This window comes from Simochromis diagramma, unplaced genomic scaffold (assembly GCF_900408965.1).
Source record: "Simochromis diagramma unplaced genomic scaffold, fSimDia1.1 OVJJ01000501.1, whole genome shotgun sequence".
Classification (NCBI taxonomy): Eukaryota; Metazoa; Chordata; class Actinopteri; order Cichliformes; family Cichlidae; genus Simochromis; species Simochromis diagramma.
In genome coordinates this window covers 1,429,793-1,457,074 of record NW_024387320.1, presented here as the reverse complement: position 1 = coordinate 1,457,074, position 27,282 = coordinate 1,429,793, and the positions used below count along the sequence as shown (strand labels likewise).

Sequence of the window (27,282 nt, the reverse complement as noted above, 5' to 3'; positions counted from 1 at the left end):
TGTGAAGTCCACAACCTGGAGAGGCGACCTAGGTGAGCCGAGGAAGCTGCGAGCATTCAGTACGAAGACGCTTCTCCACACACATCTCCGCCTATGGGGCGTGGAGAGAGACGGTTGTGCATCTCTTTGCTTTTGGCGCGTTCGCGAACACTAGCGATCCAGGTACATGTGTAGCGACTTGTTTTGACTTTTTTTTATCAGCAGAACCGGTGAGTGTGTGTGTGGAGGCTGAGCTGTTTTCTCAATAAACCAAAATATCCGAGCACGTGCCAGCGGGAAGTCCATTGAGGCTGCTTTTATTTAAAGCTACGCTAGGTCTCATTCAATGGGGTGCCAACTGACTGTTGAGCCACCAGACTCATGTTTTACAGCTGACGTCAGGCAGGGGGAAATGACGGGTGTTTTAAAGGGTAAAAAGTGTGAAGGAGTACGCGTAGAGCCGTCCGTGTGTGTTTGGAAACGGGTCCCGCATCTCGAGGATGGCTAATGATGACGACTGCTATCTCCTGGAAGATGCGCAGTTTTTGCAGGCGGATGAATGAGTGACTGTTCTAGAAATTTCCCCCCACTACTTAGGTGCAGTTGGGACTACTTGCCTGACCGTGGTAGACTGGTGTCGCCCTCCTCTCTGTATTCACAAAGGCACTCTCAGGCTGTCACTCTCAGGCTGTCAGGCACATCTGGCATTGTTCTGTACACTAACTATCCATTATACCACTGCTCTCCACGATGGCGTCAGTCGGCCTTTGCTCCAAAGCCCTTGATCTCTTACTGTGTTATTAGACATTTAAAGCAGAGGTGCCACATTTGGTGTCTCCCTGTAGGCTGCTGTGACCGTTGCCAGAGAGCGACATTCATTTAAAATCCGGCTGTGCAAAGTAAGCTGCTCAGCATAAGTTTAGTCCCTAACGACTCCTTAAATAAATTGCAGCTTCTGTTTATCCTCAGGGTTTATATATTTTATTGTAATTCATAATCCCAATGTGGTATTGGCACAAGCCAGGACACGTTTGTCTTGGCGTGCTTCTCTGCTGTCAAGTAACTGCTATGCACTTGCACACTAGACCTTCTTAGATAGGTCTTGGCTTAGAAACAAAAAAGAAGAAGAAAGAAACTTTAACTACATGGATTTATTAATGTGTTATGCATGTGCTAAAGTCTGCCCCGTGGCATTATTTAAACCCATGATGTCAGTATGTAGGAGCATGCTGCGCAAGTCCCCATCCTGGCACACCGGGGTGTTGGTGATTGAGCTTGACTCTTGCATTAAACAATGATATTGCAAATACAATTCTATTTGTCTGCTGAATGAATGAATGCTATATTTCAGAGTCAGAGTCTCATGGGCAGTTTGTGGTGAACACATGGAGCGCAGGCCTTGATGATGAGATGGTAAAATGAAAACAAAGGCTTCTTTTACAGAGAGGGATGGTTATGCATAAAGCATGGTTGTGAAGTCCGATGCGTGGGGTTATTTTCTCCCATGCATGGCAAGCTGAAACCTCAGGAGGGGCCTGGCAGCCAAGTGTGTGTTTGTATGTTTGTGTGTGTATGTGTGTATGAGACTGACACAAAACAGATGTGCTCTGACATCCCCTTGCATATTACTTTTTGCTGACACAAGAATTTTATTTTAATCCATCCCTCTTGTAAACTTATGTTCCTGCAGAATTTGGAATATTTAGCATATGCAGAATGCAGTTAGCTATAAACTTTTGGTGCAGTTAAATGTCCTTCTAATTTCAGGAGTGGAATATGACGATGCCAGTTTAACAGATTCAGGTGTGTCCATAAAAGCAGACATTGTGAATCGGTCCTTGTTTTGTGTGGTATATATAAAGGAGCTATACTCCTTTAGCTCCATATTTAAACTTGTAGCCCTAAATGTATTTTTGCTACCTGTTTATTTTAATGCGCTGCAAGTTTTTGTGTAAGACACAAGTCAAACTGCACATTTGGTTGTGGCGCAGCGGCATAGTCTTTGCCACATTTCATGATGTCTTACATAATGCTTCTTTGAAGGTTTTATAGTAGTGTGGCTTGAGTCCTTTTGTGTTTAAACAGATTAACGAGGAAAGTCACAGGAAGTCTAATCCCACTGGAAAAATACTAGAGTTGCAAAGCTGGAAATGAGCAATAATATATTGAGCTTCATGTAGTTTACTGAGCGTATTTTCATATATTTACATATATTTTCTTTTATTAGTGATTTTTGATCTTTTTATTTTTGTCATCAGATGCAACACATTTCTGTAATTTCTTTTTTTTTTTTTTTGCCCCCGCTACACTTCAAATCAAACCTCTAATGTGGTGTTTTTCTTTGCTGTCTTGCAGGAATTTTAACTCTTGGCTTTTCTAGACCAGAGACGTGCAGCATCCTACGCTTAAAAACTAGAACGACCTCAGTGCCAGTGGATAACCCCATCCAAGTAGTGTATTTGACCAGACAGTGGATCTTAACAACTTCCATCCAGACAGCAAACCAAAGCACAACATTTCCATTCCATTTAAACAAGTGCAAAATAAGTATATTTATATATTTCCATTTTTCTTTATTTTCTTTTCTTTTTTTTTTTAAAGTTTCCCGTAAGACTTTTTTTTTTTTTTTTTTTAAAACATAATCTGTAAAAAAATGGCTGGTGGAATGGAAGCAGCGGACATAGCTGTGGTGGCACTGTATTTCGTCCTGGTGCTAGCCATCGGGTTTCTTGCCATGTGGAAAGCCAATCGCAGCACTGTGAGCGGCTACTTCCTGGCTGGACGCTCCATGACATGGATTGTGATAGGTGCCTCGCTGTTTGTCAGCAACATTGGCAGTGAACATTTCATTGGCCTGGCTGGGTCAGGAGCAGCAAGTGGCTATGCTGTAGGAGCGTGGGAATTTAATGCACTTCTACTTCTGCAGCTGCTTGGCTGGGTGTTTATCCCTGTGTATATCCACTCAGGAGTCTACACCATGCCAGAGTACCTATCAAAACGCTATGGTGGCAAACGACTCAAGGTTTACTTTGCTTTCTTGTCTGTGCTGCTTTACATTTTTACCAAACTGTCTGTGGACTTGTATGCTGGAGCTCTCTTTATTCAGGAGTCCCTTGGATGGAATCTCTATTTGTCTATTGTTCTGCTTATCAGTATGACTGCTCTGCTCACTGTCACTGGTGGATTGGTGGCAGTGCTCTACACCGACGCCCTTCAGGCAGTGTTGATGATCGGTGGAGCCCTCACCTTAACCATTATGAGCCTGATCAAAGTCGGTGGGCTAGAGGGTGTCAGAACTAAGTACATGCAGGCAGTTCCTAATGTTACCGCTATACTAGCCACTGGAAACTACACATACTCGCCTTCATGTCGCATTGACCCTAAACCAAACTCGCTGAGCATCCTTCGAGGTCCCCTGGATGAAGACATTCCTTGGCCAGGTTTTCTTTTTGGCCAGACGCCTGCATCTATTTGGTACTGGTGTGCGGACCAGGTCATTGTCCAGAGAGTACTGGCAGCAAAAAACATTGCTCATGCAAAGGGCTCAACACTCATGGCTGGATTTCTCAAAATCCTGCCCATGTTTCTAATAGTCATTCCAGGAATGATATCCCGCATCTTGTTTGCAGATGAGATTGCCTGCATCGGGCCGGAGCACTGCATGGCTGTTTGTGGTTCCCAAGCTGGCTGCTCAAACATTGCCTACCCACGTCTGGTCATGGCGGTGATGCCTGTGGGACTCAGGGGTCTTATGATGGCAGTCATGATAGCTGCCCTGATGAGTGACCTTGACTCGATCTTCAACAGCGCAAGCACCATCTTCACCTTGGACATCTACCAGACCTTTCGGACGAAGGCATGCCAACGCGAACTGTTGATTGTGGGCCGCATGTTTGTTGTGGTCATGGTGGTCATCAGTATTGCCTGGGTGCCTGTCATTATTGAGATGCAAGGTGGACAGACATACCTCTACATCCAGGAAGTTGCTGGCTACCTCACTCCACCAATTGCTGCCCTTTTCCTTCTAGGTGTATTCTGGAAGCGATGTAATGAGAGAGGTGCATTCTGGGGAGGCATGACGGGTTTTACCCTAGGTACCATACGACTGATCCTGGCATTTATCTACCGTCAGCCTCGCTGTGACCAGCCAGATAATAGGCCTGCCTTCGTTGTTCGAATTCACTACATGTATTTTGCTGCTGGGCTGTTCTGGATTTCAGGGTTGGTGGCAATTGTGGTCAGTCTCTGTACTTCTCCACCAGATAAGGAGCAGGTTCGCACCACCACCCTCTGGGGGCTCTACAGCATTGAAATGACTCCCCCTAAGAACAGAGAGGAAACGTACCGGCTGACTGAGAAGAACCACTGTAATGGTGACACAAGCCTGCGTAAAGAGCTGCCCCCAGACGTTAAAAAAGAGAGGTGCGTGGACGGGATGGATATCAAACTTCTGGTCCCTTCCACAGACCATGACCCAGCAACACCAAGTACAGAAACATCCCCTGCCACCACTCCTGGAGCCCAGATTGGTAACAGAAATATGGAGACAATCAGAGCAGAGGAAGGCTGCCGCAGTGGTGCAGAGACGAGCAGGTGCATGCGTTTGCTGGACTGGGTTTGCGGCTATAAGGGAGAATCGCAGAGCGCTCAGCAAAAAGGGGCGAAGGAGGACGCGAGAGCCATCGCAGAGATGCTGTACGAGCCACCTCGAGTCAAACTTCTCCTCAACCTGGGCTTGGTCTCAGTCTGCTCTGTGGGCATCTTCATGTTTGTTTATTTTTCACTGTAGTAACAAGGACCGAGTGGGGTGGGAGGTGTCTGGGGCTTTTAGAAAGAGTTGACTTTTCAGAGATGTATGAAGCTCTGTCTGTAATATTTACAGTTGTATTTTGTAGCTCTCTAACAGGGATCTAAGCTTAGTGTAATCATTTTTTTTAAATGATGAAAGCTTCTTCACATTTAAAAAAACCCCAAACCAAAACAAAAAACTATGACTTCTCTATGACTCTGAATCTTATTTGACACTAGCGTGTCAATTTTGTACAGCGCTTATTGTTAATCCTGTATTCAAAATATCTACTGGGATTTTTAGAATTGTTGTACTCTAAGTGAATTCAATATTTGCCTTATTTGACATATGCACTTGTCTTTTTTGTATTGTGAAAATAAATGTATTCTGTGATTTTTTTTTTTTAATTTTTTTAATTTTTTTTTTTTTTTTTTTTTTTTTATTTTTTTTTAAGCTTTTTATTTTACTCTTGTTCTCAGTGACTGTAGGCTTAGTTGCTGGTGTAGCATACATATATTGGATATTAACAAATATCCATTTATTTTTAATTTTTTCTTTTTATTTGTTTGGTTGAGGGGCCATTATGAACTTTGGGGGGAAAAAAAGAGTTAATGCTGCGAAGCATTGCATTCGCTGCTGGTATTGAATATTACCATTATATTTATTGTGATTATTATATCTGTTTGATTTAGCCTACTGAAGGTGTTGCATCTAAATTTAGTGAAACTTACGGTTAATATTTAATGTTTTTAATATATACATCTTTTGCAGTACAGAGAGAAAAGAGAGAGCAGAAAGAAGCACAAGACTAATAATGTTGTTATTATCGCTACTATCATTTCCCCTTGCAATGAATGACATAATGTAAATGGTCCATTTGAATTGGCTGTTTACGATGTTGTCACTGATGACCTAAATCAGGGCATAACTGGAGCTGTACTGCTATTTTTATTATACTACATTTCCTAGTAGTGTGTTTTCTTCTTTGTTTTCATTACTTTCACTGTTATTTTTATCTTTCTGTGACTGTATTGTGTTGAAAGTTCATGCACTAATATTGTATCGTAACAAAAAGTCACAAGTACCAACAGTCATGAGTTGAGTTGTCAGATTGTGTTTTATGCAAATTTCATTTTGTGCTCTACATTACTGAAATTTGTCTCTATTGCATTATGTCCTCATTGTGTACAATATACTTCAGGGCTCACTGCATCACCTACAATGTACATTTCTTCTATAGCAGGCTATCTGTTGTGTATCTACTGTGTGTTAATGTATTTCTAGTGCACTGCAGTGCTGAAATGTCATTTAATCTTGTTTGAAGTGCATCTTTTATGAACCTCCTACCGAATGTGTCTTAGTGTGCAATGTTAAAGTGACAAAACATCGACGAACACAGACTTTAAGTTTTTTAAGTACTGAAACTTTGTGCAGTAGATACCACATTTCTTCTTTTTTTTTTGTTTGTTTAAAGTCATTTTCAGGATTTTGTTTTTCTGTCATGTAGACAGTTTTAGTTAGCATTAACAGATAATGCTAAGCAGAAATGACATTTCAGGCATTTGTTGACAAAGTAGCACTTTACTGGACGAGCTTAATCGTGAGATTATTAAGAGCAATTCAGCTCTTGATTTAAAAAAAAAAAAAAAAAAGCAATTCAGCCAGGGTGCTTGAAATCATTGGCCTTCTAGATTGTGGTCATTATTCCCACAGTGTAACGTGTTCACGCATCAACACCTCACCCCCAGAATACAAAAATAAACGAAAAGTACTGTGTTTGTATGTATTTTTGACACCAATGTTGAATGACCTCAGTCCAAAACGTCAGTTTTATAATGTGATAGGCCAATCCCTATCTGTGTCAGGCGTGAATGATGCATAACATGGAGGATGGTTAACAGACGATTGCTGTATGAGTATGGGGAAAGAGCTTTAAAACGCTTTCTTTCTTTCTGAGAGACTTTACATTGTTATTTTTATGGATTTTATTTTTAGAGATTGAAAATAAAGTTTTCGTGGAGACTAAAGCCAAATGTGTTTTCGTTCTTCATAGTCAAAGAAATGAAACGAGAATGAAAGAGTAATGAAGTCACTTCTGGACAATAATAGCATTAAGTTGAAGTATGCAGCAAACGATTTGTTTGCTGGTGGGGTTTGCTGTTATTGCAGCATTATAGGCACATTTTATTGCAGTGTAATTATCTGCTGGTTCCAAGATGCAAGAAGTCATAGGCATCTGTTTAAAAAACAAACAAACTGCTAAATGGTTTTAATTCAGATTAGTTTAATTATGGACCTCACTTTTCAATTCCTCTCGTGGTTCTGTTGGTACTGACTTTCATTACAACTTCTGAATAACTGCATTGTGTCTAAATGGCATTTTGCAACTTGCTGTGATTGAGATGTTGTTTTCAGAGCTGCTGAAGAGATGAAGGATTCCACGTTGGATTTCTATAGTAGCAAAATTTTCATCCCATGTGTGTGCAGTGTTTATATATGGAGGGAGCTTTTACTTATTGTTGACCAGGATTATATAAACCCTGGCAAGGCTCTAATAATCTCCTCAGGGCCAGACATGGATTGGGTGATTCCAGGCCCACAAGATTCAACCAATCAAAAGGCCAGCATTGGTGGCTTATAAATCTCCACTGCTTACCAGTTTAGCTCCATACATCCTTTTATCCTCTGGCGACCAAACCTCACACTTCTGTAATTTTCCACAATTAAGGGTGGATTAAAAGTTACATTGCGAAAACAGACATTCATCATGCAAATTTGCTTGGCATGAAGCACAGATGCCAAAGGCAAAATGCTATATTGTACGGTTAGGTAATCTGTTGACTAATACGGTGTGTTTTTTAGAGTGACACAGTCATCACTGCCATTAACTGCTTCTAGTCAGAGGGTGGTATTTAGTGGCCATGATCTGTTTCAATTTAGACGATGACTCATATCAGCGATGTCCTGTGACTCCCCATAGCAACAAGTTAGAATGTAGCATTCACATTTCAAAGGCGGCTGTGTGGGTAGCACATTGGAATAAAGGAAGACAAACACAGACTTTCCTTGGCAGGTTTTTCTGAAGGTGTCATGACCGAAGCATGTTAATTAATAACTTAGAATTGTCACCTGAAACCCTGCCTGCAGATTCTCAGTTGGTTTTGGGAAAAGCATTGTTTTGTTAGAACTGTGTCACAATGTTGACCTCACCGTGAAGACATGATTAATGTTTATGGATTATTCATACAAGGATGAGGACCATGAGTGTCTGAGCATGTATAGCAATGGACTTCATTTGCCTCTTATGAAAGAAAATCTGATAAACAAGGCAAAAAAAAAAAATGGTTTAGTGAGCTGATCAGGCAATTCCTCCTCTATGGGTACTGGTGTAGCAGTTCATTTATTTTGAAAGTAAGGTAACCAAGAACATTTGCTGAAGTACTGTATGTAATGATAAATCAGAAAATGTTGCCTAAGCTTTTTAGTTCTAGGCCACTTGGCTTATTTTAGGTTATTCAGTGTGTGAATGTGTGTGTGAATGGGTGGATGACTGGATATGTAAAGCGCTTTGGGGTCCTTAGGGACTAGTAAAGCGCTATATAAATACAGGCCATTTACCATTTACCATTTATTTTAGGTGAAAGGTGTTTAAACTATTTTGTGGTTGTTGCCTTGGAGATGGACTTGACAGAACATGCCATGACCGCATTGTCTTGAGAAAAAATGAATACATGGCATGACTGAATAGCTTGTGGACCCACCTTTAAGAGCAATAACTTGAAGTACTCATTTTCTGTGTGTGTTTGTCAGTCTCTAAAATTGCCTAGTCTTTTACAACATTTCTTCAGTTTATTGAGGTTTGCATTCAGCATTCATTTATGCAGAGGTCTTTCAATTAGGTTAAGGTCTGCACTTTGACTGGGCCTTTGCAACACCTTGATTCTTTTCAGCTGCGCTTGAGATCATTGTCCTATTGCTTGACTCAGTTTTGACTTAGCTTTCTTACAGACGACCTCACATTTGACTCTAGAGTATTTTAGTTTTCAGAGGAGTCACGCTCAGCTCAATTACTGCAATCTGTTTGTTTTACAGTCACAGGATGTAAAACAAACCCAACTCATCAGCCCTCCACCAATGTGCTTCACGGCTGTGAAGGTGTTTGTCCTTATATGCTATGTTTGGTTTTTTCCACATGTGGTGCTGTACATTATGAGCAAACATCTGCTCTTTAGTTTTGTCTCCAAACGGACATCGCTCTAGAAGCCATACTTGTGACATTTGTAATTCTGTTGTTGTGTTACTGCTTTGTGTGTGTGGACGAATGTCTGTGTATATAATGCATATGGTCCCTTCTGTTTTACTGTGTAAACCTTTGTTTCATGTGCAGCACTTTTGTTCAACTTTGTTGTCTTTAAATGTGCTTTATAAATACATTTGGATTGGAGTTTTTTTCTGATTGTACTGTCATGAACCTGTTGAACCTGAATGCCAGGTGAAACGCAAAACCTCTACTGTCACAGAGGTGCTCACATTCACAGCTGATCACTTAATCAATGTGTTTCATTTGCAGCACCTGGCTGCTATTTACCTGCTTAATTCCTATTGAAGCAGGAGGGGGGGACTTTTTTTTTTTCAAAGTATTGCACAGTATTTCTTTTTCACATGACCTTATATTCCCCCCCACTCTACCATAATATATACACTCACCAGCTACTTGATTAGATACACATGTTCAACTCCACATTAACAGAAATACGAACCAGCCAGTCACAGGACAGCAACTCAATGCATTTAGACATGTAATAATGGTGAAGAGTGCCTGCTGAAGTTCAAACTGCGCCTCAGAATGAACAATAAATGGATTTAGGTTACTTTGAACAAGGTTGCTGTTGCCAGATGGGCTTCTCTGAGTATTTAAGAAACTGCTGATCTGGGTTTTTCTCTTGCAGTCACCTCTAGGATTTAAAGAGAATGGTCCAAAAAGAGAAACTATTTAGTGAGAGGCAGTTTTTTGGGTGAAAATGCCTTGTTGATGGCAGAGGTCGGAGGAGAATGGCCCGACTGCTTTGACCTGATAGGAGAGCAACAGTAACTCAAATCACTGCTTGTTACAACCATGCTGACCTTGTCCATCCCTTTAAGAGCTCAGTGTACCCATCTTCTCATAGCTGATTCCAGAAGGATAATGCACCATGTCACAAAGCTCAAATCATTTCAACCTGATTTTCTGAACATGACAGTGAGGTCACTGTGCTCAAACGGCCTCCACAGTCAACAGATCTTAATCCAACAGATGACCTTTGGGAGGCAGAGTGTTCATGACTGAAAAATAAAAATGATTGGCCAGCTGTGATGAATAAAGAAAAAAAAAAAGCAGACAAACCTAAAAGTATTCATTTTCTTTCCCAGACATCTTTTGTTGGTCATAACTTAGTTAAGTACACTTTGAAGCTAATATTACGAATATAAATGCATGGAAGTTGCAACTGCAATAGCTCTTCTTCAATAAATTCACCATCATTATTATTAGTACTGCTACATCCAAATATCCCCATTTCAGATACAATACTTTAAGATCCTCCATTAAAACCAACAACCTGCTCTTAAATTAAAGCCACAGACTGGGATTCCAGCACTCTGGTTTTGTTGTGATTTCATATCACTGCTGAAATATACAAGAAACCACTTGACCCTAGTTATTTAAAATAGTTGATTTCTTGTTGCCATATATCATTCCAACTCTCTTACAAACAGGTTTTTCTCCTCAACCAGCCCTCACTCGACTCATACCTTCCCTCGTTCCCAAGAGGAAACTAATGATATTGTCCTTGTGGAAAAATACTGGCATCCAGGCCATGCTTTGTTCATTGTCCATATTGGACAGTGAAAACACAAACAATAGTCTGAGCAAATGCTTGAAATGACAGTTTGGATAGAAACTGTGTCAACATTACAAAGTGTCAACAGCTACATGTAATAACCATCAAGTAATACATTTGTCATTACAGCATGTATGCAGCTTCATAAAGTTTAATGACATATTAATTGTTTCTTATAAATTGGATCAAGAATAGTCACAGAACAAAAGGCTATATTTTAGGACAGAATAAGCAGAACAACACAGCAGCTTCAGAAGACAATAAAGTGCTGTTTATGGTCCTGAATGGATGTTGAGGAGGAGAGGGTTTCCCAGTTAAACATAGCAACTTCAATGTAACGTACTTCTTTGAAGGAAACATATAGTGACATATACAGTACTTCCAAGGAGCCAGATGTTCAAGAAGCTGCAGCAAATGGTGAGCAGTATCTAAAAGTAATTTCCTTAAGAAACAGGAAAAAAATCCTGTTAATAAATGACGTTGACATGGAGGAAGAGATGTACAGCCGTCTGTAAAACATGGTGGGGGCGTGGTCTTTATTTATTTATTTTTATTATTTCAACCAGTGGTGTTGGGGAACTTGTCGAAACTGATGAAAGAATAAACAGGGAAATGTATTGTAAGATTTTAATCAACCACATGATACCAAAATTGATTGGCAGCAGTTTCATTTTTGAGCATGACATCGATCCCAAACTCACTGTGAATGCAGTAAAAACACACCTGGACAGAAAAACACACAATGCAGCACTATCAGTCATTGATTATGCTTTCCAGAGCCTGTACCTCAACTTTACTGAGGCTGTGTGGGATCGTCTCGACAGAGAACAGAACAAAAGGCAGCCAACAACCAAAGAAGAGCTTTGATTGTTCCTTATAAAACCCGGAGAATTATTCCTGAAGACTGCTGTAATAAATGACAATAAAGCGTGCCTAATAGAGAAAGAGAATGGTAGTAATAAGAAATTGTGGTTGTAAAACTTAGAATTGCACATATTTTATAAACTGGATTTACATTTTTTAATAAATTGCTGCACCCATTTCTGATTTTCCTTGCGAAATATTATAAAATGAGGTGTGACTCTTTTCTTTTGCAGCAATACTGATATAGATAGAACACCTGTGATTATATAACATTAGATGATATATCTTTTTTCAGAGCTCACAAGAAAAAAACTAAAACAAAATAGATGGCACGATAGATTGCCACCTGTGCAACAAAATAAAACAAAGAAACAAACAAAAAAATGCCATGAAGCCACTCCTTTGTTCAAGCACAGGTAATCCCCTGCATTAAACCTCCACCTGCTTCACGCTTTAGTTGAATTAAGGTATGTAAGTCTCTACAAGTCTGAGTTTCTAGCAAATGCCCCCCGGCTGGTGGCTAAAATTCACACCATATTGCCAACTGTATTCACTCACCCATCCAAATCACTATGTTCAGGTTTTCCAATCACTTCCACGGCCACAGGTGTGTAAATTCAAGCACCTAAGCATAGGTCGCTCTCAGGAGCACCGTCGATTCCGGCATGGCATCATGATAGGATGCCAACTGTGCAACAAGTACAGTCATGAAATTTCCTCACTGCAAAATATTCAGCAGTTAACTGTTAGTGGTATTACACCAAAGTGGAAGTGCTAGAGATCAAACTTCATGCGGCCTCCAGATTATTGTAACAGTGCGTAGAGAGCTTTATGGGTTTCCATTGCTAAGCAGCTAAATCCAAAGCTTTGTATCATCAAGCACAATGGACAGCATTAGATGCAGTTGTCATGATCCGACTGTGTGCAAGCAGGAAGAGGAGCTTTTATTGCTGAACAGAAAACTCTACAAAACCTAAACTGGGAAGAATCTAACAAAACACACGCATTGTGCTCAGCCCCTTAGTTCCAGAGAAAAGATCTCTTAATGCTTCAGCACACCAAGACTTGCTCTTAACTTTGTGGGGACAGTTTGGAGATGGCCCTTCTATGTGACTACGTACTAGTGCACAAAGCAGGTCACATAAAAACATGGACGAGCAAATTTGGTGTGGAAGAACTTGACTGGCCTGCATTCACCAGTCTCGCAAGTTTCATATACATTTGAAGGTAGACGAGCAAATAGTTTTGGTAACAAAATGCAGCTTTTAGGGGGCATTTGGCAAGTTCTAAATGTCTTTAAAGTATCAGCTTTAGATGTTTTCAATGCCTTTGCTATTGGCATCTAAATACTAAATTCCCACCTGCTGCTCTGTGTCCCACTTTTAAGCAATTTCCATCTATGTTCATTAGAGCCCTTTAGAACCAGAAGCTGGACTGCATTATGAGATAACATTAACAAAGTATTATACAAACCCTAGACTTGTACTTACCTAAACTGGTGCATAGTATCACTAGTTTTGGTGCTTTGAAAGTCCCTCTAAAGTGGCTGCTATCTCCTATCCACATGTAAGTAAAGGAGGTTGTGCAGGCCATACCCCCTGTAACCCCTGCAAAACAATAAAAATATTACGTATTATTTATTTTTTTACGATTTTCTTGAAATGAACAATTTCTGGTGGCACTTTTGTCTTCGTCTGATCCTCGCTCTAAGTCAGTAGCTGAATCCAGGGGCATGTGGATGTTGCATCTTGTTCAGTTTAGATGCAACAGCTCTGCAAGCTGAGTTTATAGGGCTTATGTTTCCTAATGCCTTTATCTCTGCTCTGACATCAGGGAGGCAACGATGACAGAATTATTCATGAAGCCGCTGAGTTTGACAGAGATAAGTGGCAGAGAATTGTGGGTGGTCGATAACCCTTTTCTTTATTACATTCAAATCTATTCAAAACTATTACTGCGTCACTGGGAGCTGATACGTAAAAATTATGATCCTACCTGTCAAAATATAAATGAGTACTGCTAAAATAAATTAATCATAAGTTAATACAGTTTCTTTTAATTAATATAGTATTAGTATAAGTTATGTGCAGAGGTTGCACTGCCAGTGAGGTGTGCCACTTCTGTTGGGAAATGCAAATCTGATGGAAGTGGTTTTTTATTCCAGTAACCTCCAAGTATGTTCCAGGAAAGGCAACCCAGCGGCTTTCTTTTTTTAAAATATATGTCTGACTTCACAAGATGGTACGATAAGGTAACTTAACCTGAATACATTCAGTCAGCCATTTAGTGACTCTTGTGCTTTAATAGTAAACCCAACTGACCAATTTCAATGTCAGTCAGTTCACATGATGTCGTCCAGTGCAAAAACTTTCAGGGCTCTCAGCTTTGTAGGACAATTAATGGTCGTTGTTAGCTGATATTTAAGATCACATTTTACTTAGGTGTTGTTCAAAGATTTTTTAAAGTATGTAAGTATATAACGAAAGCGATAAATATTTGTTATTAATGCTACTTTGAGTGTGAAATGAACATGTTGCAATGAGCTGAGCTAATGAGATAGCTGCAAGTTGTAAGTTGTATCGTGCGCCCTTTTAGGTCACGTTGCTATCCAGACACTTTGAAACATCAAAAACGTCTCTGTTGTTCTTTCTTATTGAAGTGACAACGGAAGCAGCCATGTATGCAATGTGCTGTGACCTTTCAAATATACGGCAAACACATAGTCAATGCATTCCTGACGTTCCAAATGCACCGCACCGACTAAACTATGGCGGCATGCCTGGGATTCTGCATTAATCCATGGAATAGGGCTTCAATGGCAAAAGGAAATATTTACCTCTTTTAGAAATAACAGCTGGGAGACTAGTGTCTAGGGCCCCAGCACAATAACTGTGAATCACTGAAGCCAGCGAGGTCTTTTCCTATCTTTCTGGGTCAAATTGACCCCTGACAACAACATTCTTGATGAGTTACACCTCAACAACACAGCTGCTGATAAAGGGATTGCTCAGAGAGAAGCAGCAAGTTATTGATATGATGTGCAAAAAAAAGTAGACCAATTTAGTTAATACGCAACCAGCTAAATCCTTATCAATGCTGGTCAATACTGTATGTCATTATAAAGAGATAAACAATCCTTATCACTCTTCTTACATTAGTATTATCATAGGACAGTAAACTCACTGCAATAACTTCAGGCAAATAGGTGAGAGTGAATGGAAATATTTAAGAGTGTGTTATATTTCAGGCCCTCCAGGGTTAGAACTTTACTCTCCTGCCATGTGTTGTATTTCTTTAATACAGGCACGTGCTGTAATAGAAAAACATCAATTTTCCATATGGTCAGCACTGTTACCAAAGTCTGCTTGCAATAGGAATAAAAGCAACATCATATTTGCAATTATTGCTAGGCCAAGCAATGTATTTTTCCTTCTGTTACCATGCCGAGTCATCTTAACTTTGTTAATAACATATCCCAAGCTTTGGCCCGCAGCAGAATGTGTGCATGAAACATTTCCTTTCAAAGCAGATTAAAATTTATAATTTACATTTTATGGCTAGTCCTGTCTAATTTGTGGAGCATTAATTTAAGTGATAATATCATCATAATTACTGGACCCCATGACCCAAGAGACATATATCATACTGTATCTCTAGTTAGACTAGCGAACTGGGTATCCATCACATTAAACAGCTTTAATGTCTTCATCAATAAAGTGTAGGGTTCTTTAATTATTTTGTTTTTCCTGCTTTATTGTTTCACAGCCAGTGTCAGGCACTGCAAACAGATGAAGTCCACACTTCTTTATTAATCACAGCATCAGCTTTCCTGTCGACTTGTGGTTTCATTACAGACTGAACTGTGTGCACCACATGACCAGTATGTGGAACGTTTTCATTGGTAATCCATTACTGTCTTTTGCTTTTACACATACACACATATGTTTTTAGCATCAAAATGAGGACTCAGAAACGCAGGGAGATCTCTGTTTTGAACATATTCATGTTATCCTTTACTTTTTCTGCCCTAACGTGCACTTGCATCCTCATGTAAACACAGTGTGACTGCTATCTTTTGCAGTATCTCATTACAATTGCACCAAGTCACTGAGATAGGAAGAAAGAATGCTAACGTAAGAATGCTCATGTGTGGAAAAGTACTGCAGCTCCAAGGTCAGGTGAATCACAGTGGAAAGACACAAAGGCTCAGTGTCAAGCAAGTTAAAACATGAGCTATGTCAACATGATTAAAAGGCATAATTGAAATTTGCATCAAGGTGCCCTCTTTCTTAGAAAGGTATTATTTATTGAACTGCTACATACCTGATCAACTGAAAAGACATCAAAGTCTTGACTGTACTTGTCGATGATTATATAACCATGAACACTGACTCATGTGAACCCAGAATTTGCAAACCAACACTTCATGGTAAAGTGCTGCCAGGACCCCATGAACATACACACAAACTCTTTTGAGGAAACTGAGTGTGCTTTTTTTGAATGTCATCCTGCAAGTATTGTGACAAAGAAGAATGATCAGAATGTAGTTTTAGTGTGTGTGTAGTTTGTGTGTTTTTTTTTTTCTTTTTGCGTTTCTAAATCTGCATTTCAGAGTTTATATAACTTTCTGGCCTAGCTATGGTTCGCTGTGTCCGGTGGCACTGCCCTCTGTTTTGCATATGTCACCCTCGCCCTTGGGGTTTCTTTTGCCATCCGGTCCTTCCGTGACCACTGACGTTTAATCCAGCCAGGCTTGCGATGACTGCCTGTGTTGCCCTTTTTTCAGATCACGTTGTTGTACATTCCACTCATCCTTTTACTAATAATTCGGGGAAACTCAGTTTCTCTGTCTGGCTCTGTACTTAATTTTTCTCAGAGTTTTTCAATCTGCCTCCCTTTAGAAGCCAAAAAACATGTATTCAACACAGCCCTGGATTTCTAGAAAGCACTCAGGACTCCATGCCAGAGGACCCATGTCAGTGCAATATTGAGTTTGATATAATCAGAGGTCATTTTAGGGGTTTTCTTAGCTTTCATGTCAGAGTATTGAAGCAGTTTTTCTTTAGTGCTGCTTGATTGTGACCTTATAAATGATTGCCGCACTCCTCTTTGATTCATAAACCCGTTTAGTTAACATGGTTTATAAATAAACCTTGTTAACTAAGATACCTGCATTTGCTGCCTGTGACAGTAAGTGTCTGCAATTTTAGAAATGCATGAACATAAAACACATGAGAATGATGGTATCATAAGTAAGATTATATAGATTATAAATTACAATTAAGGATTTAAGGGTAACGATTAATGTCACACTCACTAGTGTTGCATTAAACCTTGCAAGTCAAAAGCTAATCTGTCAACTAGTCTATAGTTGCTTTGTACTCTAAAGCATCATTACAACAGGTAATTGTAGTAATATACGACAGACTCTGAGTGACTTATTTAATGCCCATCTGCTGTATGCTTGCATTAAGTGCAACAGTCAAACTGTTCATATAACTGTATGTTATTTTTTTCCATTCATTTCATACATAAGGTGGATGAGATAACAACTCTCTCGAGGCTGATGTAGTGTACTTGCCTTTTATTGCGAAAGCATGACATGTGGTCTCCCGCTGTCCGTCCATTTCACCACATATTGTGTTGTAAGGAGCTTTCATCAGACTAAGCCAACTGGAAAAATTCACCTGAAAAGTGTCTGAAAACTGACCAGAGTTAAGAGAAACAGAGAAAAAATCCAGGGTCAGCGTGGAGACCCTGAAACACTTGGACTTTTTTTTTTTACTATGCAAAATCTCCTTTTATCTGATTTGCACATGAAAATTTCCATCAGACACCAGCCTGTAACTTTTCCACGAGGACCTACATTTGCAAAGTAGATAAGGCAGTTTCTATTTTACTTTTTAAGACTCTTTCCCCCCTTTTCTTTCTTTTTGGCACACTGGTTGAGGAATTTTGCAAGACATATTCCACAGAATGTCTATCGGGTTACAGACTTACTGTTTTCATCTATTCTGCTTCTGTTGTCTCTCTCCTTTAGGCTAGAGACAACTCTTTTCAGTGTGTCTCATTGCACTGATGCTCTTTGTGCAAAACCTTCCATATGCCTTAAGTTTTGTGTTTACAGGGAGGAAACCCAGCAGCTATCCAACTGCTGGCCCAGCAATACAAAGCATGAATGATCTGGAAATGATCAGATATAGTAGGAGTCATCCCTTACAGCAACGTGGCTCTGTTGGGCAAAAACACCAGGCTTTCAAACAATTATAAAGTATGTTATCAAGCATCCTTTTTACACACAGACACAAAGCTGGAGTGTCCTTGAGACAGACCTCTTATTGCTCTTGACAGCTGGTACTGGAAAATTTACTTTAAACAAGGACTTCATTTTAATTCCTTGGTTTTTCGCTGAATATGGAGTCAAGCAGTGTTTGCAATCTGAGAACTGATTTACTGGGGTAATTCATTAATATATATATGTATATGTATATATGTATGTGTATATATATATATGTGTGGCTCTTAAATGTGTTGCATTACGTGTTGCTGCCATCTAGGGTAAGCCTGTTTAAAACTGCTTTAGACTGGCTATCATTCAATTTTATACTGCGCTCCCTCTATGAGGGCAAATGAGGAATTACATTTCAAACAAGTCAGGCCAAACCAATAACAATAAAGTGATGTTATTTCTTTTTGTTATATGGGAATTAATGGGCGTATAAATGTGTTTTTCACCTTTTAACCACTATCAGCACTCTTATGTCTCAAGTATCCAAAGCAAATATCAACATTTGAATATGCCTTATTCAAGGTCATGCCTCACTATCGCACACACACACACACACACACACACACACACACACACACACACACACACACACACACACACACACACACACACACGAAAGATAAAGACAGCAAATAAAATATAAGCAGCTTTCTGTGAGGTAATTACTTCGTAGGTTACTCTGACCGGCGACGCTCTTGTGCTCTCTCCCTGTTTTTCTCTGCTTTCATTCCAAAGTGATTTCCTGATCAGTTCCATGATGTGGCCTTCTCAAACATGGCAAAAGGTTGGTACAGTTGAAGCTTAAATGTTTATAGTCTTTGTCACTCAGTAATGTTAAATTGTTAAATCTATCTCTGTATATTTAAGAGCAAATTTGTCTTCAGGTGACATTAAATGAAATAAATAAAGGAAAAATAACGCACTGTTACTTGTTTTGTGTTTTTGAGCTCTGAAAACTCATTTTCTCACCTGATAACAAATGTGTTACTTTGTGTATTCAAAAGGGCACATGAAGGGTGCATGTTTTAGTTGGTTACCAAGAGAAATGTCAGTTTTCTATGCTTTTTCTTTTATAAGCAATTAAAGAAAGAATTTCAGTGTAACAATAAAAAACCTAACATCATGTTTTGATCAGACTTGCAGTGTTTTACATTTTATGCTGATAAAAAACAGTAAAGTACTGTTGACGCAAATCAAATGAATTGAAAGATCAACTTTGAATGAAAATTGAATTAAAGAATACCCAAGAACATCTTCTTTGCTGTTTTTTCTTTTTTTTCTTCTTTATGTTTTCCTTTATTTTTTGTGTTTGTGTCAAGCAGATTTTGGATTTACAGAATTTAAAGCAAACAAATGGGGCTATAAAATACATTTTCCATGTTTTTTCAATTTTTGATAAAAGTCTTGTGGTTCTTTCAACTAGTTGAGTGACACTAATTGGTCAAACTTGACCCTTCATCTTGAGACGTCCCTTACCAACGCACTGAATCACTTCCTGGATAACTGGAGGCGCAACGTGACTGCTGCAAGCAACTCTCTGGACAAGACTCTGGCTGAGGAGAACTTCAGGGACGTGATCTGGTATCTCGCCGTGATGATCGGCATGTTTGCCTTCATTATTGTGGCCATGCTGGTGAACACAGTCAAATCTAAAAGGAGGGAGCACTCTAATGACCCCTACCACCAATACATCAAGGAGGACTGGACTTCTCAAAAACAGCAGGGCGATGTCATAGCTAATTTTGAGGCTAGATAATGAGGGCAGAATGAGGTCACAGCAGAGATTTGCTGTGAAGACCAGCAGAAAAAAAAGTCATATAAAAAAAGAACCATCATTAATCAGTTACCATTACTAATGAGCACAACAGCAGATTTTGCAAAGTTATTTCTTGATGTCCCACTGCTAACCTGTTAGATGAGCTTCTGAAGAACAGCTTATATGTAGATGTATAACAATGCAATACTGGAAATGTATTAGGGAACAAAAAATGTAGATTTTGAGATGTTGCGCTTTGAAACATATAAAAAATTTGCACTTTGAGCTGTTGTTTCTTTACTCTCACATATATGCACCCACACAAACATACCTAGAGACAAGACAGAGACGGAGAGAGAAAGAAAGAAAGGAAAAGAAAAGGAGGAGGTACACCAAATAAAGGTTTATAATTTTTAACCATTGTGATGGTTGTGATGTAAATTTCCAGAGGTATTTGTTGGACAGCACTCACATAAAAACATTTTTTCTGCCAATGGCCATCTGCTGTGTGTGTCCAGATGGCACCTATTATCTCATTTTCTTTACTAATCAACTCAACTTACAGTCAGTGTTCCCTTGTTGTAAGTAAGTATGGGCTGTGAGTTTTGGGCAGAACTTTACTTGATAAGTAGCACTCTAAAAATGTAATTGAAGTATCAGAGGTCTAAGGTTTCCAAAGCAACAAAAGTGCATAGTGAACATAAAGACATTCTGACATTCATGCACATTTTTCAAAGATTCAGCTTTGTGTAATCACACCTGCACATGCATTCCTGCTGTGCTGTGGCCAAAAGTGCTATGAAAAGGTTTGTCAGCAGCCGTACATATTTTGGCCTGAGGAGGGCAGCAGTACCTCTATCCCGAGATCTTACAAGCACCTACAGTACTTCAAGCAGGAGCATGAATGCAAGACACCAAAGCAGAAGTGTTTCTAATGCTTTTTTGTGGTTTCAGTGGTTATTAAAGATGCAGTTTACTAGCAAAATTGTGTTAAAATCATTTGAGGTACATTTAGTTATGAGAAGCCAGTGAGACATAACAATTCAATCACATTCCAGCCAAAGCAAAAGCTGTTATATTATCAACACACTGGACAGCAGCACAGTGACTGTTCTTTTATTTGCTTGTCCTTTGCACATCTGTTGCCAGATTCCATTAAAATACACCAACATTTTCCACTGTAGCACCAAGCTCCTTGTGGACTTTTGGTCTTCACCGATATCTCAGAATAACTAAACCCTCAAATCTCTAGTGCTCAGCGTGCTTGTCCCACATTACTAACTCTCCCAAAGAGACATCACAGTGAGCAAGTACTGTAACTCATTATTAAACCCCGACTGTCATCCTTCACTATCCTCTGTTCTCAGTTTGCTCTTCTATTTTTAGCATTCAAACAACTGGTCTCCTAAAAATGGGCCTATCCTGCATGAGTAGTGGAAGGGGAGTGCTGCTATGTATGGTATCCACCCCCAGTGTCTTGCAGCCCTTGCAGTACTCCTCTTTCGCCTTTGTGTCTGCAGGCGTGAAGAAGTAATGACGAAAGGAGTTTCTTGGCCCAGAGGATACGTTAAATTTTTGGATTTCTTTGGACACCGGGGGATGCCTGCAAACTGCCACTGACGGACCAGCAATATTTCTGTTTCTTACATTTCCTCATCCTTTCATAGGCCTTATAGGTGACCTTTCTGACCGTGCACTTTCTTTATACTGTGAAACTAAATCATACTCTGGGGGTGTGTGGTAACTCTGGACCATGCTCTCCCTGTGGTTGTTCTTGCTCCCCTGCCTAAACTTTGTGCCTCAGGCCCTGTCTGAGAAAGGCCTGGAGTTGCCACAGTATGATGGGAAAGACCGTGTTCTTGATATCAATGACAAGAACTACAAGAAAGCTTTAAAGCAGCACAGCATGCTCTGCCTGTTCTACCATGAGCCCATAGCAGACAGCAAGGAACTGCAAAAACAACACCAGATGACTGAGTTGGTGCTGGAGGTAAAGTATAAGGAAAAAGAAATCAATGTATGCATTGCAGAAAAAGATTTGAAAGGTCAGGGAGAAAAGTGCAGATAACTTTAAAGAAAGTTGAGTTAGCACTCAAGGAGATGCAGCAAAGAAAGGAAAACTCATATGATTTGGTTGGGTGACAGCGGTGTGAGACAGAGGGCGCTCAAAACCCATCAAACAGACTCATAAGTGACTCTATGTTAGTGCTACAATAAGCAGAGAGGGACCTGGTGAGCTATAAAACTCCAGAGCTCTCCATTTTAATCTCTGTATATATGAGCTTCCTCAAGGTCATTGTGTGCACAGATGCAATGAGATGCAGTGCTGCCACTTCAGGTTATTTCAGCCAATTCAGTGTGTGCCTCCTATCCACAGAAATGCGTGAAATTTATTCTCCTTGTGATTATTCTTTGCTGGCAGAAATAATCCAAGAGCTCATTTATATAATGTTTTTAAGCCACACATGTGAAGGCCGATGCGACCTTCTCTTCTTTGGTATATTAAAGGTATTTATTAGATTGAGTAAGCAGCTGGAGACACGTCTATATAGGAGATTTTAGTCTGTCTTTGTGAATCCTGTATGAAACTGTTCATTCTACCCGTCTCGTGTGACACATGGTGGAGGACATGTTGCTCTTTGAAATGTTAAAGGAAACCTGAGCCCATACGTGCAGGCAGAACAGGTAGGCCACGTAGTTACTCAATAAGGCAAACATGACACCATGCACAGTGTATTTGTAATAGCTGAAATTAAAATATAAATTCCCAGAGACAGGATTAAGTTGTGGCACATTTTGTTTGTGCATGTAAAAGTAAAGAAAGTTGTTGAAATGAACTTAAGTCAGGCTTTGAAAGACTGGCAACCACAGCTCTCACCCCGTGACAGCTGGGACAGACTCCAGCCTCCTCACAACACTGAAGTGGAAAAGTAGAAGTAAATGGGTGGATGGATGGACATGTGAAATGAAAGTGCTCATATAAGTAGATATTTCTGCCAAAAGCAGACGTCCATTTAAAGACGCAATAAAGTAATCCTGTATTAGTAACTACACTGAGCTCTATTCACTTTTTTTTTTACTGTAAATCTTGATGCACTGTTTCATTTGGAACAGGATTGTAAAATAAATAAAATGAAGATCCACTCGTGAGTTCTTTTTAAACTCCATGTTATAATTTTACCAATCTTGATTATTAGTTAATCAAAGTATTAGTGAAGCTCATCCACCTTATTTCACACCACAATTGCCAGGCCAGTCATGTGTATAAACTTACCTGGCTATATTTAGAACAAGGCAGTCTAAATGATTATGTAACCGTATCTCTGTGTGGGCAGCTTGGACACCTCTGTCATATTGCCAACTTTGGTCATGCTGTCAAGCTCCCATTCACAAACAGTCCCATTTAACATTTTAACCGAACCTGCATTACTGTTTCCAGTACTCAGAAGCCAAAGTGAAAGTTTCTTTTTGTCTTGCCTATTTACGTGCTATGTGTTCAGTCCTGTTCTTACAATTTAGTCCTCTGTGATGTTTTTGTGTTGGTTGCAGCTTGTAGCTCAGGTTATGGAGGAGAAGGACATCGGGTTTGGAATGGTTGACTCCCACAAAGATGCAAAGATAGCAAAGAAATTGGGTGAGTATTGGTAGTGGTACAGACTAAGTCTTTTATTTAACCTCAGTCTGATTGGTAGATTTTGATGAAGAGAACTGCCTTTGATAGTAGTCATTTTTGTTAAGAGTTGGACAACTTTAGGTGTTTGACTGAATCTAATATCTTATCATTTCTTCTGATCGCAGGCTTAGAGGAAGAGGGAAGCATGTATGTTTTTAAGGCTGATAGAGTTATCGAGTTTGATGGTTTGCTCTCTGCTAACACTCTGGCCGAGTTCTTGTTGGATGTAAGTAAACTTGCTTGAGGGTTGATTCCCAGTTGCTTGCGCTAATCACCACCAGTCACACCCTGCAATCCTCTCCTCTTGCTTTATGCTTATATTCTAGCTGTTGGAGGAACCAGTGGAAATCATAGGAAATGCTCTGGAGCTGCGAGCTTTTGACAGGATGGAGGAAGACATACGTCTCATTGGTTACTTCAAGAGCGAAGAGTCCGAACGTGAGTGTGTATATTTGTAAAACTCATGTTTTTTTTCAGTCTGAACACACCACACCGCCTCGTTAGATGGATCTGTGAAGGACTTTCTGTGGCCCATGCCCTTCATTATAACATGGATTTTTAACCCACTCGTCTCCATGGATTTACAGATCCATTTTTACCGCTACTGCACGCGCAGCTGCCACTGCCTGGCCGCCCTTTCACACACTGTGGAACAACTCAGCGTAGTATAGTTAACTTGCAGATACATCCCATCTGACCAGCTGTGGGAGTGATAAGCTGAGGTCAAAGTTCTGCTATTTCCGCTCCCCATTGTGGAAATGTCAAGTACCCATCGGCCAAAGAAAGGACAAACAGATGTACGTCCAAAAAACAAGGAAAAAAACTGTTTAAAAAGCTAACTTGTTCTTTCTTCCTCTTTCTTTTTTACCTTAGACTATGAAGCTTTTAAAGAAGCCGCTGAGCAGTTTCAGCCCTACATTAAGTTTTTTGCTACATTTGAGAAATCTGTAAGTTACAAACAAACACATAAGGCAATGAAACACTTGCATGTGTAGTCCTAACAGGTCAGTTTTTGTTGCTGTAGGTGGCCAAAGAGCTGAGTCTGAAGTTAAATGAGGTAGACTTCTATGAGCCCTTCATGGAGGAGCCCGTGTCCATCCCAGGCAAACCTCACTCTGAGGAGGAGCTGGTGGAATTTATAACTGAACACAGGCGGTAAAAAAAAGATTAATGTCGTACTTTATGACTTTAGTAAAGTATAAAGATATGTTTTCAATTTAACATCTAATGTTTTTTTTCTGTGCCGTCAGACCAACACTGCGAAAGCTGCGTGCAGAAGATATGTTTGAGACCTGGGTGAGAAAATTAATCATTTTAATTTTAGTTTCCCAAATGCTTTAAATAAATTCACATTTTGGTCTCTTTCTCTCAGGAGGATGATATTGAAGGCATTCACATTGTGGCCTTTGCAGAAGAGGAGGATCCTGGTGAGAGCATATTATATAACGATGGACCGCTGTTTTACTCGAGTGTAAACATGAGATGCTGAGCATATTTCCTGCAGATATGGAAGGCTAAACTATTCAGTCCTCAGGGACTGCTTATGTAAAATGAAAATTATAAGAGGTATGGACTTTAAAATGGATCAGGGTCAGCCTAAGGAGGTAGAATTTTTTCAGAAAGTTTTAGGATGTTTTTTTTTAAATTTTCTTTTTCTTTATTTTTTAGATGGTTATGAATTTTTGGAAATCCTAAAGGAGGTGGCCAGAGACAACACTCACCTACCTGAGCTGAGCATCGTCTGGATTGATCCCGATGACTTTCCACTGGTGAGAAGAAAGAGAAGCAGACAAATAATGAAAAAAAAAAGAAACAAACACACACGCAAAAGGAAAACCTGAAAATGTAGATTATTTTCAGACCTCATGCTCTTTCTCTTTCTGTCCTGCTGACTCTGTTCAGTTGATCCCCTACTGGGAGAAGACCTTCAAGGTGGATCTGTTCAGACCACAGATCGGAGTTGTCAATGTTACTGATGTAAGTCCCCGACTGTCACCACTAACACCGACGACACATGCTGTGCTCAGTTTTTACTGGCACTGTCTGATCTGTGTGTCTCTGTGTGTGTGTGTGTGTGTGTGTGAGCAGGCAGACAGTGTGTGGTTGGAAATGGATGATGAGGAGGATCTACCCACAGCTGAGGAGCTGGAGGACTGGATTGAAGATGTGCTCTCTGGCAAAGTTAACACTGAGGATGATGATGATGATGATGACGACGACGATGATGAGGATAATGATGAAGATGATGAGGATAATGAAGATGATAATGAAGATGATAACGAGGAGGAAGATGATGATAATGATGACGATGATGAGTAATTTACAGTGTTATCTGAGTATCCACTGTTTCCTCTTCAGAGTGTCTAATGTGGATATCAGTGCATCAGCTTTATGCTACAATAAGTTAATTTTTTAAAAAAGGTAATTTTTGCACTTAATGTGTGCCTGCTATTAATATTAAAAAGAAATAATATCAATAAAGGTCATTTTTGACTGAGAGAATAACTTTCCCAGTGTCTGGGTTCTATGTGAGGATCTTAGAAAAGATTCTAGAAGAGACAAAGAAACAAAGGGGTGAGGGCTAAAAAACAAACACACATATACAGTGGCTTGCAAAAGTATTCGACCCCCTTGAACTTTTTGTCACATTACAGCCACAAACATGAATCGATTCCATTGGAATTCCACGTGAAAGACCAATACAAAGTGGTGTACACGAGAGAAGTGGAACGAAAATCATACATGATTCCAAACATTTTTACAAATAAATAACTGCAAAGTGGGGTGTGTGTAGTTATTCAGCCCCCTGAGTCAATACTTTGTAGAACCACCTTTTGCTGCAATTACAGCTGCCAGTCTTTTAGGGCAGCGGTCCCCAACCCCCGGGCCTCGGACCGGTACCGGTCCGTGAGTCGTTTGGTACCGGGCCGCGAGAGTTGAGGCTCAGGTGTGAAATGTATGGTTTCATGGTTTTTATCGGTTTTCAGCGTCATTTTGTTATCGTTTTTATCGTTTACTCGGTTTTCCTGGGTCTTTTCATGTGTGTTATGAATAAATCTTTTTTTTTCAGTACCGGTACTAGTTTTATTTTGTTGTATTTATCCGCGACACCTTAAAGGCCGGTCCATGAAAATATTGTCGGGCATAAACCGGTCCGTGGCGCAAAAAAGGTTGGGGACCGCTGCTTTAGGGTATGTCTCTACCAGCTTTGCACATCTAGAGACTGAAATTCTTGCCTATTCTTCTTTGCAAAACAGCTCCACAACTGCCCTGTGACGGCCTCTGAGGTTGTCTAAGAGAATATTGGGAGCAACAACACCATGAAGTCCAAAGAACACACCAGACAGGTCAGGGATAAAGTTATTGAGAAATTTAAAGCAGGCTTAGGCTACAAAAAGATTTCCCAAGCCTTGAACATCCCACGGAGCACTGTTCAAGCGATCATTCAGAAATGGAAGGAGTATGGCACAACTGTAAACCTACCAAGACAAGGCCGTCCATCTAAACTCACAGGCTGAACAAGGAGAGCGCTGATCAGAAATGCAGCCAAGAGGTCCATGGTGACTCTGGACGAGCTGCAGAGATCCACAGCTCAGGTGGGGAATCTGTCCATAGGACAACTATTAGTTGTGCACTGCAAAAAGTTGGCCTTTATGGAAGAGTGGCAAGAAGAAAGCCATTGTTAACATAAGAAGTCCCATTTGAAGTTTGCCACAAGCCATGTGGGGGACACAGCAAACATGTGGAAGAAGGTGCTCTGGGCAGATGAGACCAACATGGAACTTTTTGGCCAAAATGTTTGTGGCTGTAATGTGACAAAATGTGGAAAAGTTCAAGGGAGTCGAATACTTTTGCAAGCCACTGTATACAGCAGGTAAAATAAGTACAGAACAATCCATCCAACCCACAGATGCAATGAAATCAAACCATAGATGTCCATAAAATAAAGTTATGTGTAGCAATGAGTAAGGAATTATGGTATTGCAAACATATTATGTTAATTGTGCCAAAAATACACTTTACATGAAAGCAAATTACATGAAATTTTCTTAT

General features: G+C 39.9%; 3 protein-coding genes across 3 annotated transcripts; all 3 read left to right on the top strand.

The window, feature by feature from the left end:
* Nucleotides 1-46: 46 nt before the first annotated feature.
* On the top strand, nucleotides 47-6,795 carry slc5a3b (solute carrier family 5 member 3b). Its single transcript, XM_040005367.1, has 2 exons — nucleotides 47-162; nucleotides 2,335-6,795. Exon 2 carries the CDS (start codon nucleotides 2,633-2,635, stop codon nucleotides 4,766-4,768), a length of 2,136 nt encoding a protein of 711 aa, XP_039861301.1. The 5' UTR covers nucleotides 47-162; nucleotides 2,335-2,632; the 3' UTR covers nucleotides 4,769-6,795.
* LOC120717408 (potassium voltage-gated channel subfamily E member 2-like) lies at nucleotides 57-20,908 on the top strand. The gene is made up of 3 exons (XM_040005369.1): nucleotides 57-162; nucleotides 18,536-18,584; nucleotides 19,224-20,908. Exons 2-3 carry the CDS (start codon nucleotides 18,555-18,557, stop codon nucleotides 19,554-19,556), a joined length of 363 nt encoding a protein of 120 aa, XP_039861303.1. The 5' UTR covers nucleotides 57-162; nucleotides 18,536-18,554; the 3' UTR covers nucleotides 19,557-20,908.
* Nucleotides 20,909-21,067: 159 nt separating this feature from the next.
* casq2 (calsequestrin 2) lies at nucleotides 21,068-25,734 on the top strand. The gene is made up of 11 exons (XM_040005368.1): nucleotides 21,068-21,546; nucleotides 23,106-23,190; nucleotides 23,355-23,455; nucleotides 23,556-23,667; nucleotides 24,103-24,176; nucleotides 24,254-24,384; nucleotides 24,480-24,525; nucleotides 24,602-24,656; nucleotides 24,898-24,998; nucleotides 25,132-25,206; nucleotides 25,318-25,734. The coding sequence occupies exons 1-11, from the start codon at nucleotides 21,310-21,312 to the stop codon at nucleotides 25,546-25,548; spliced, it is 1,248 nt and encodes a 415-aa protein (XP_039861302.1). The 5' UTR covers nucleotides 21,068-21,309; the 3' UTR covers nucleotides 25,549-25,734.
* Nucleotides 25,735-27,282: the final 1,548 nt, after the last annotated feature.

Excerpts from the sequence above, each read along its gene's own strand:
- slc5a3b (XM_040005367.1), top strand. The coding sequence starts at position 2,633 with ATGGCTGGTGGAATGGAAGCAGCGGACATAGCTGTGGTGGCACTGTAT.
- LOC120717408 (XM_040005369.1), top strand. The coding sequence starts at position 18,555 with ATGATGTGGCCTTCTCAAACATGGCAAAAG. Across the intron at positions 18,585-19,223 it reads CTTCTCAAACATGGCAAAAG|TTGAGTGACACTAATTGGTC; the intron begins GTTGGTACAGTT and ends TCTTTCAACTAG.
- casq2 (XM_040005368.1), top strand. The coding sequence starts at position 21,310 with ATGCTCTCCCTGTGGTTGTTCTTGCTCCCCTGCCTAAACTTTGTGCCT. Across the intron at positions 24,657-24,897 it reads TGCAGAAGAGGAGGATCCTG|ATGGTTATGAATTTTTGGAA; the intron begins GTGAGAGCATAT and ends TTTATTTTTTAG. Across the intron at positions 25,207-25,317 it reads GAGTTGTCAATGTTACTGAT|GCAGACAGTGTGTGGTTGGA; the intron begins GTAAGTCCCCGA and ends GTGTGTGAGCAG.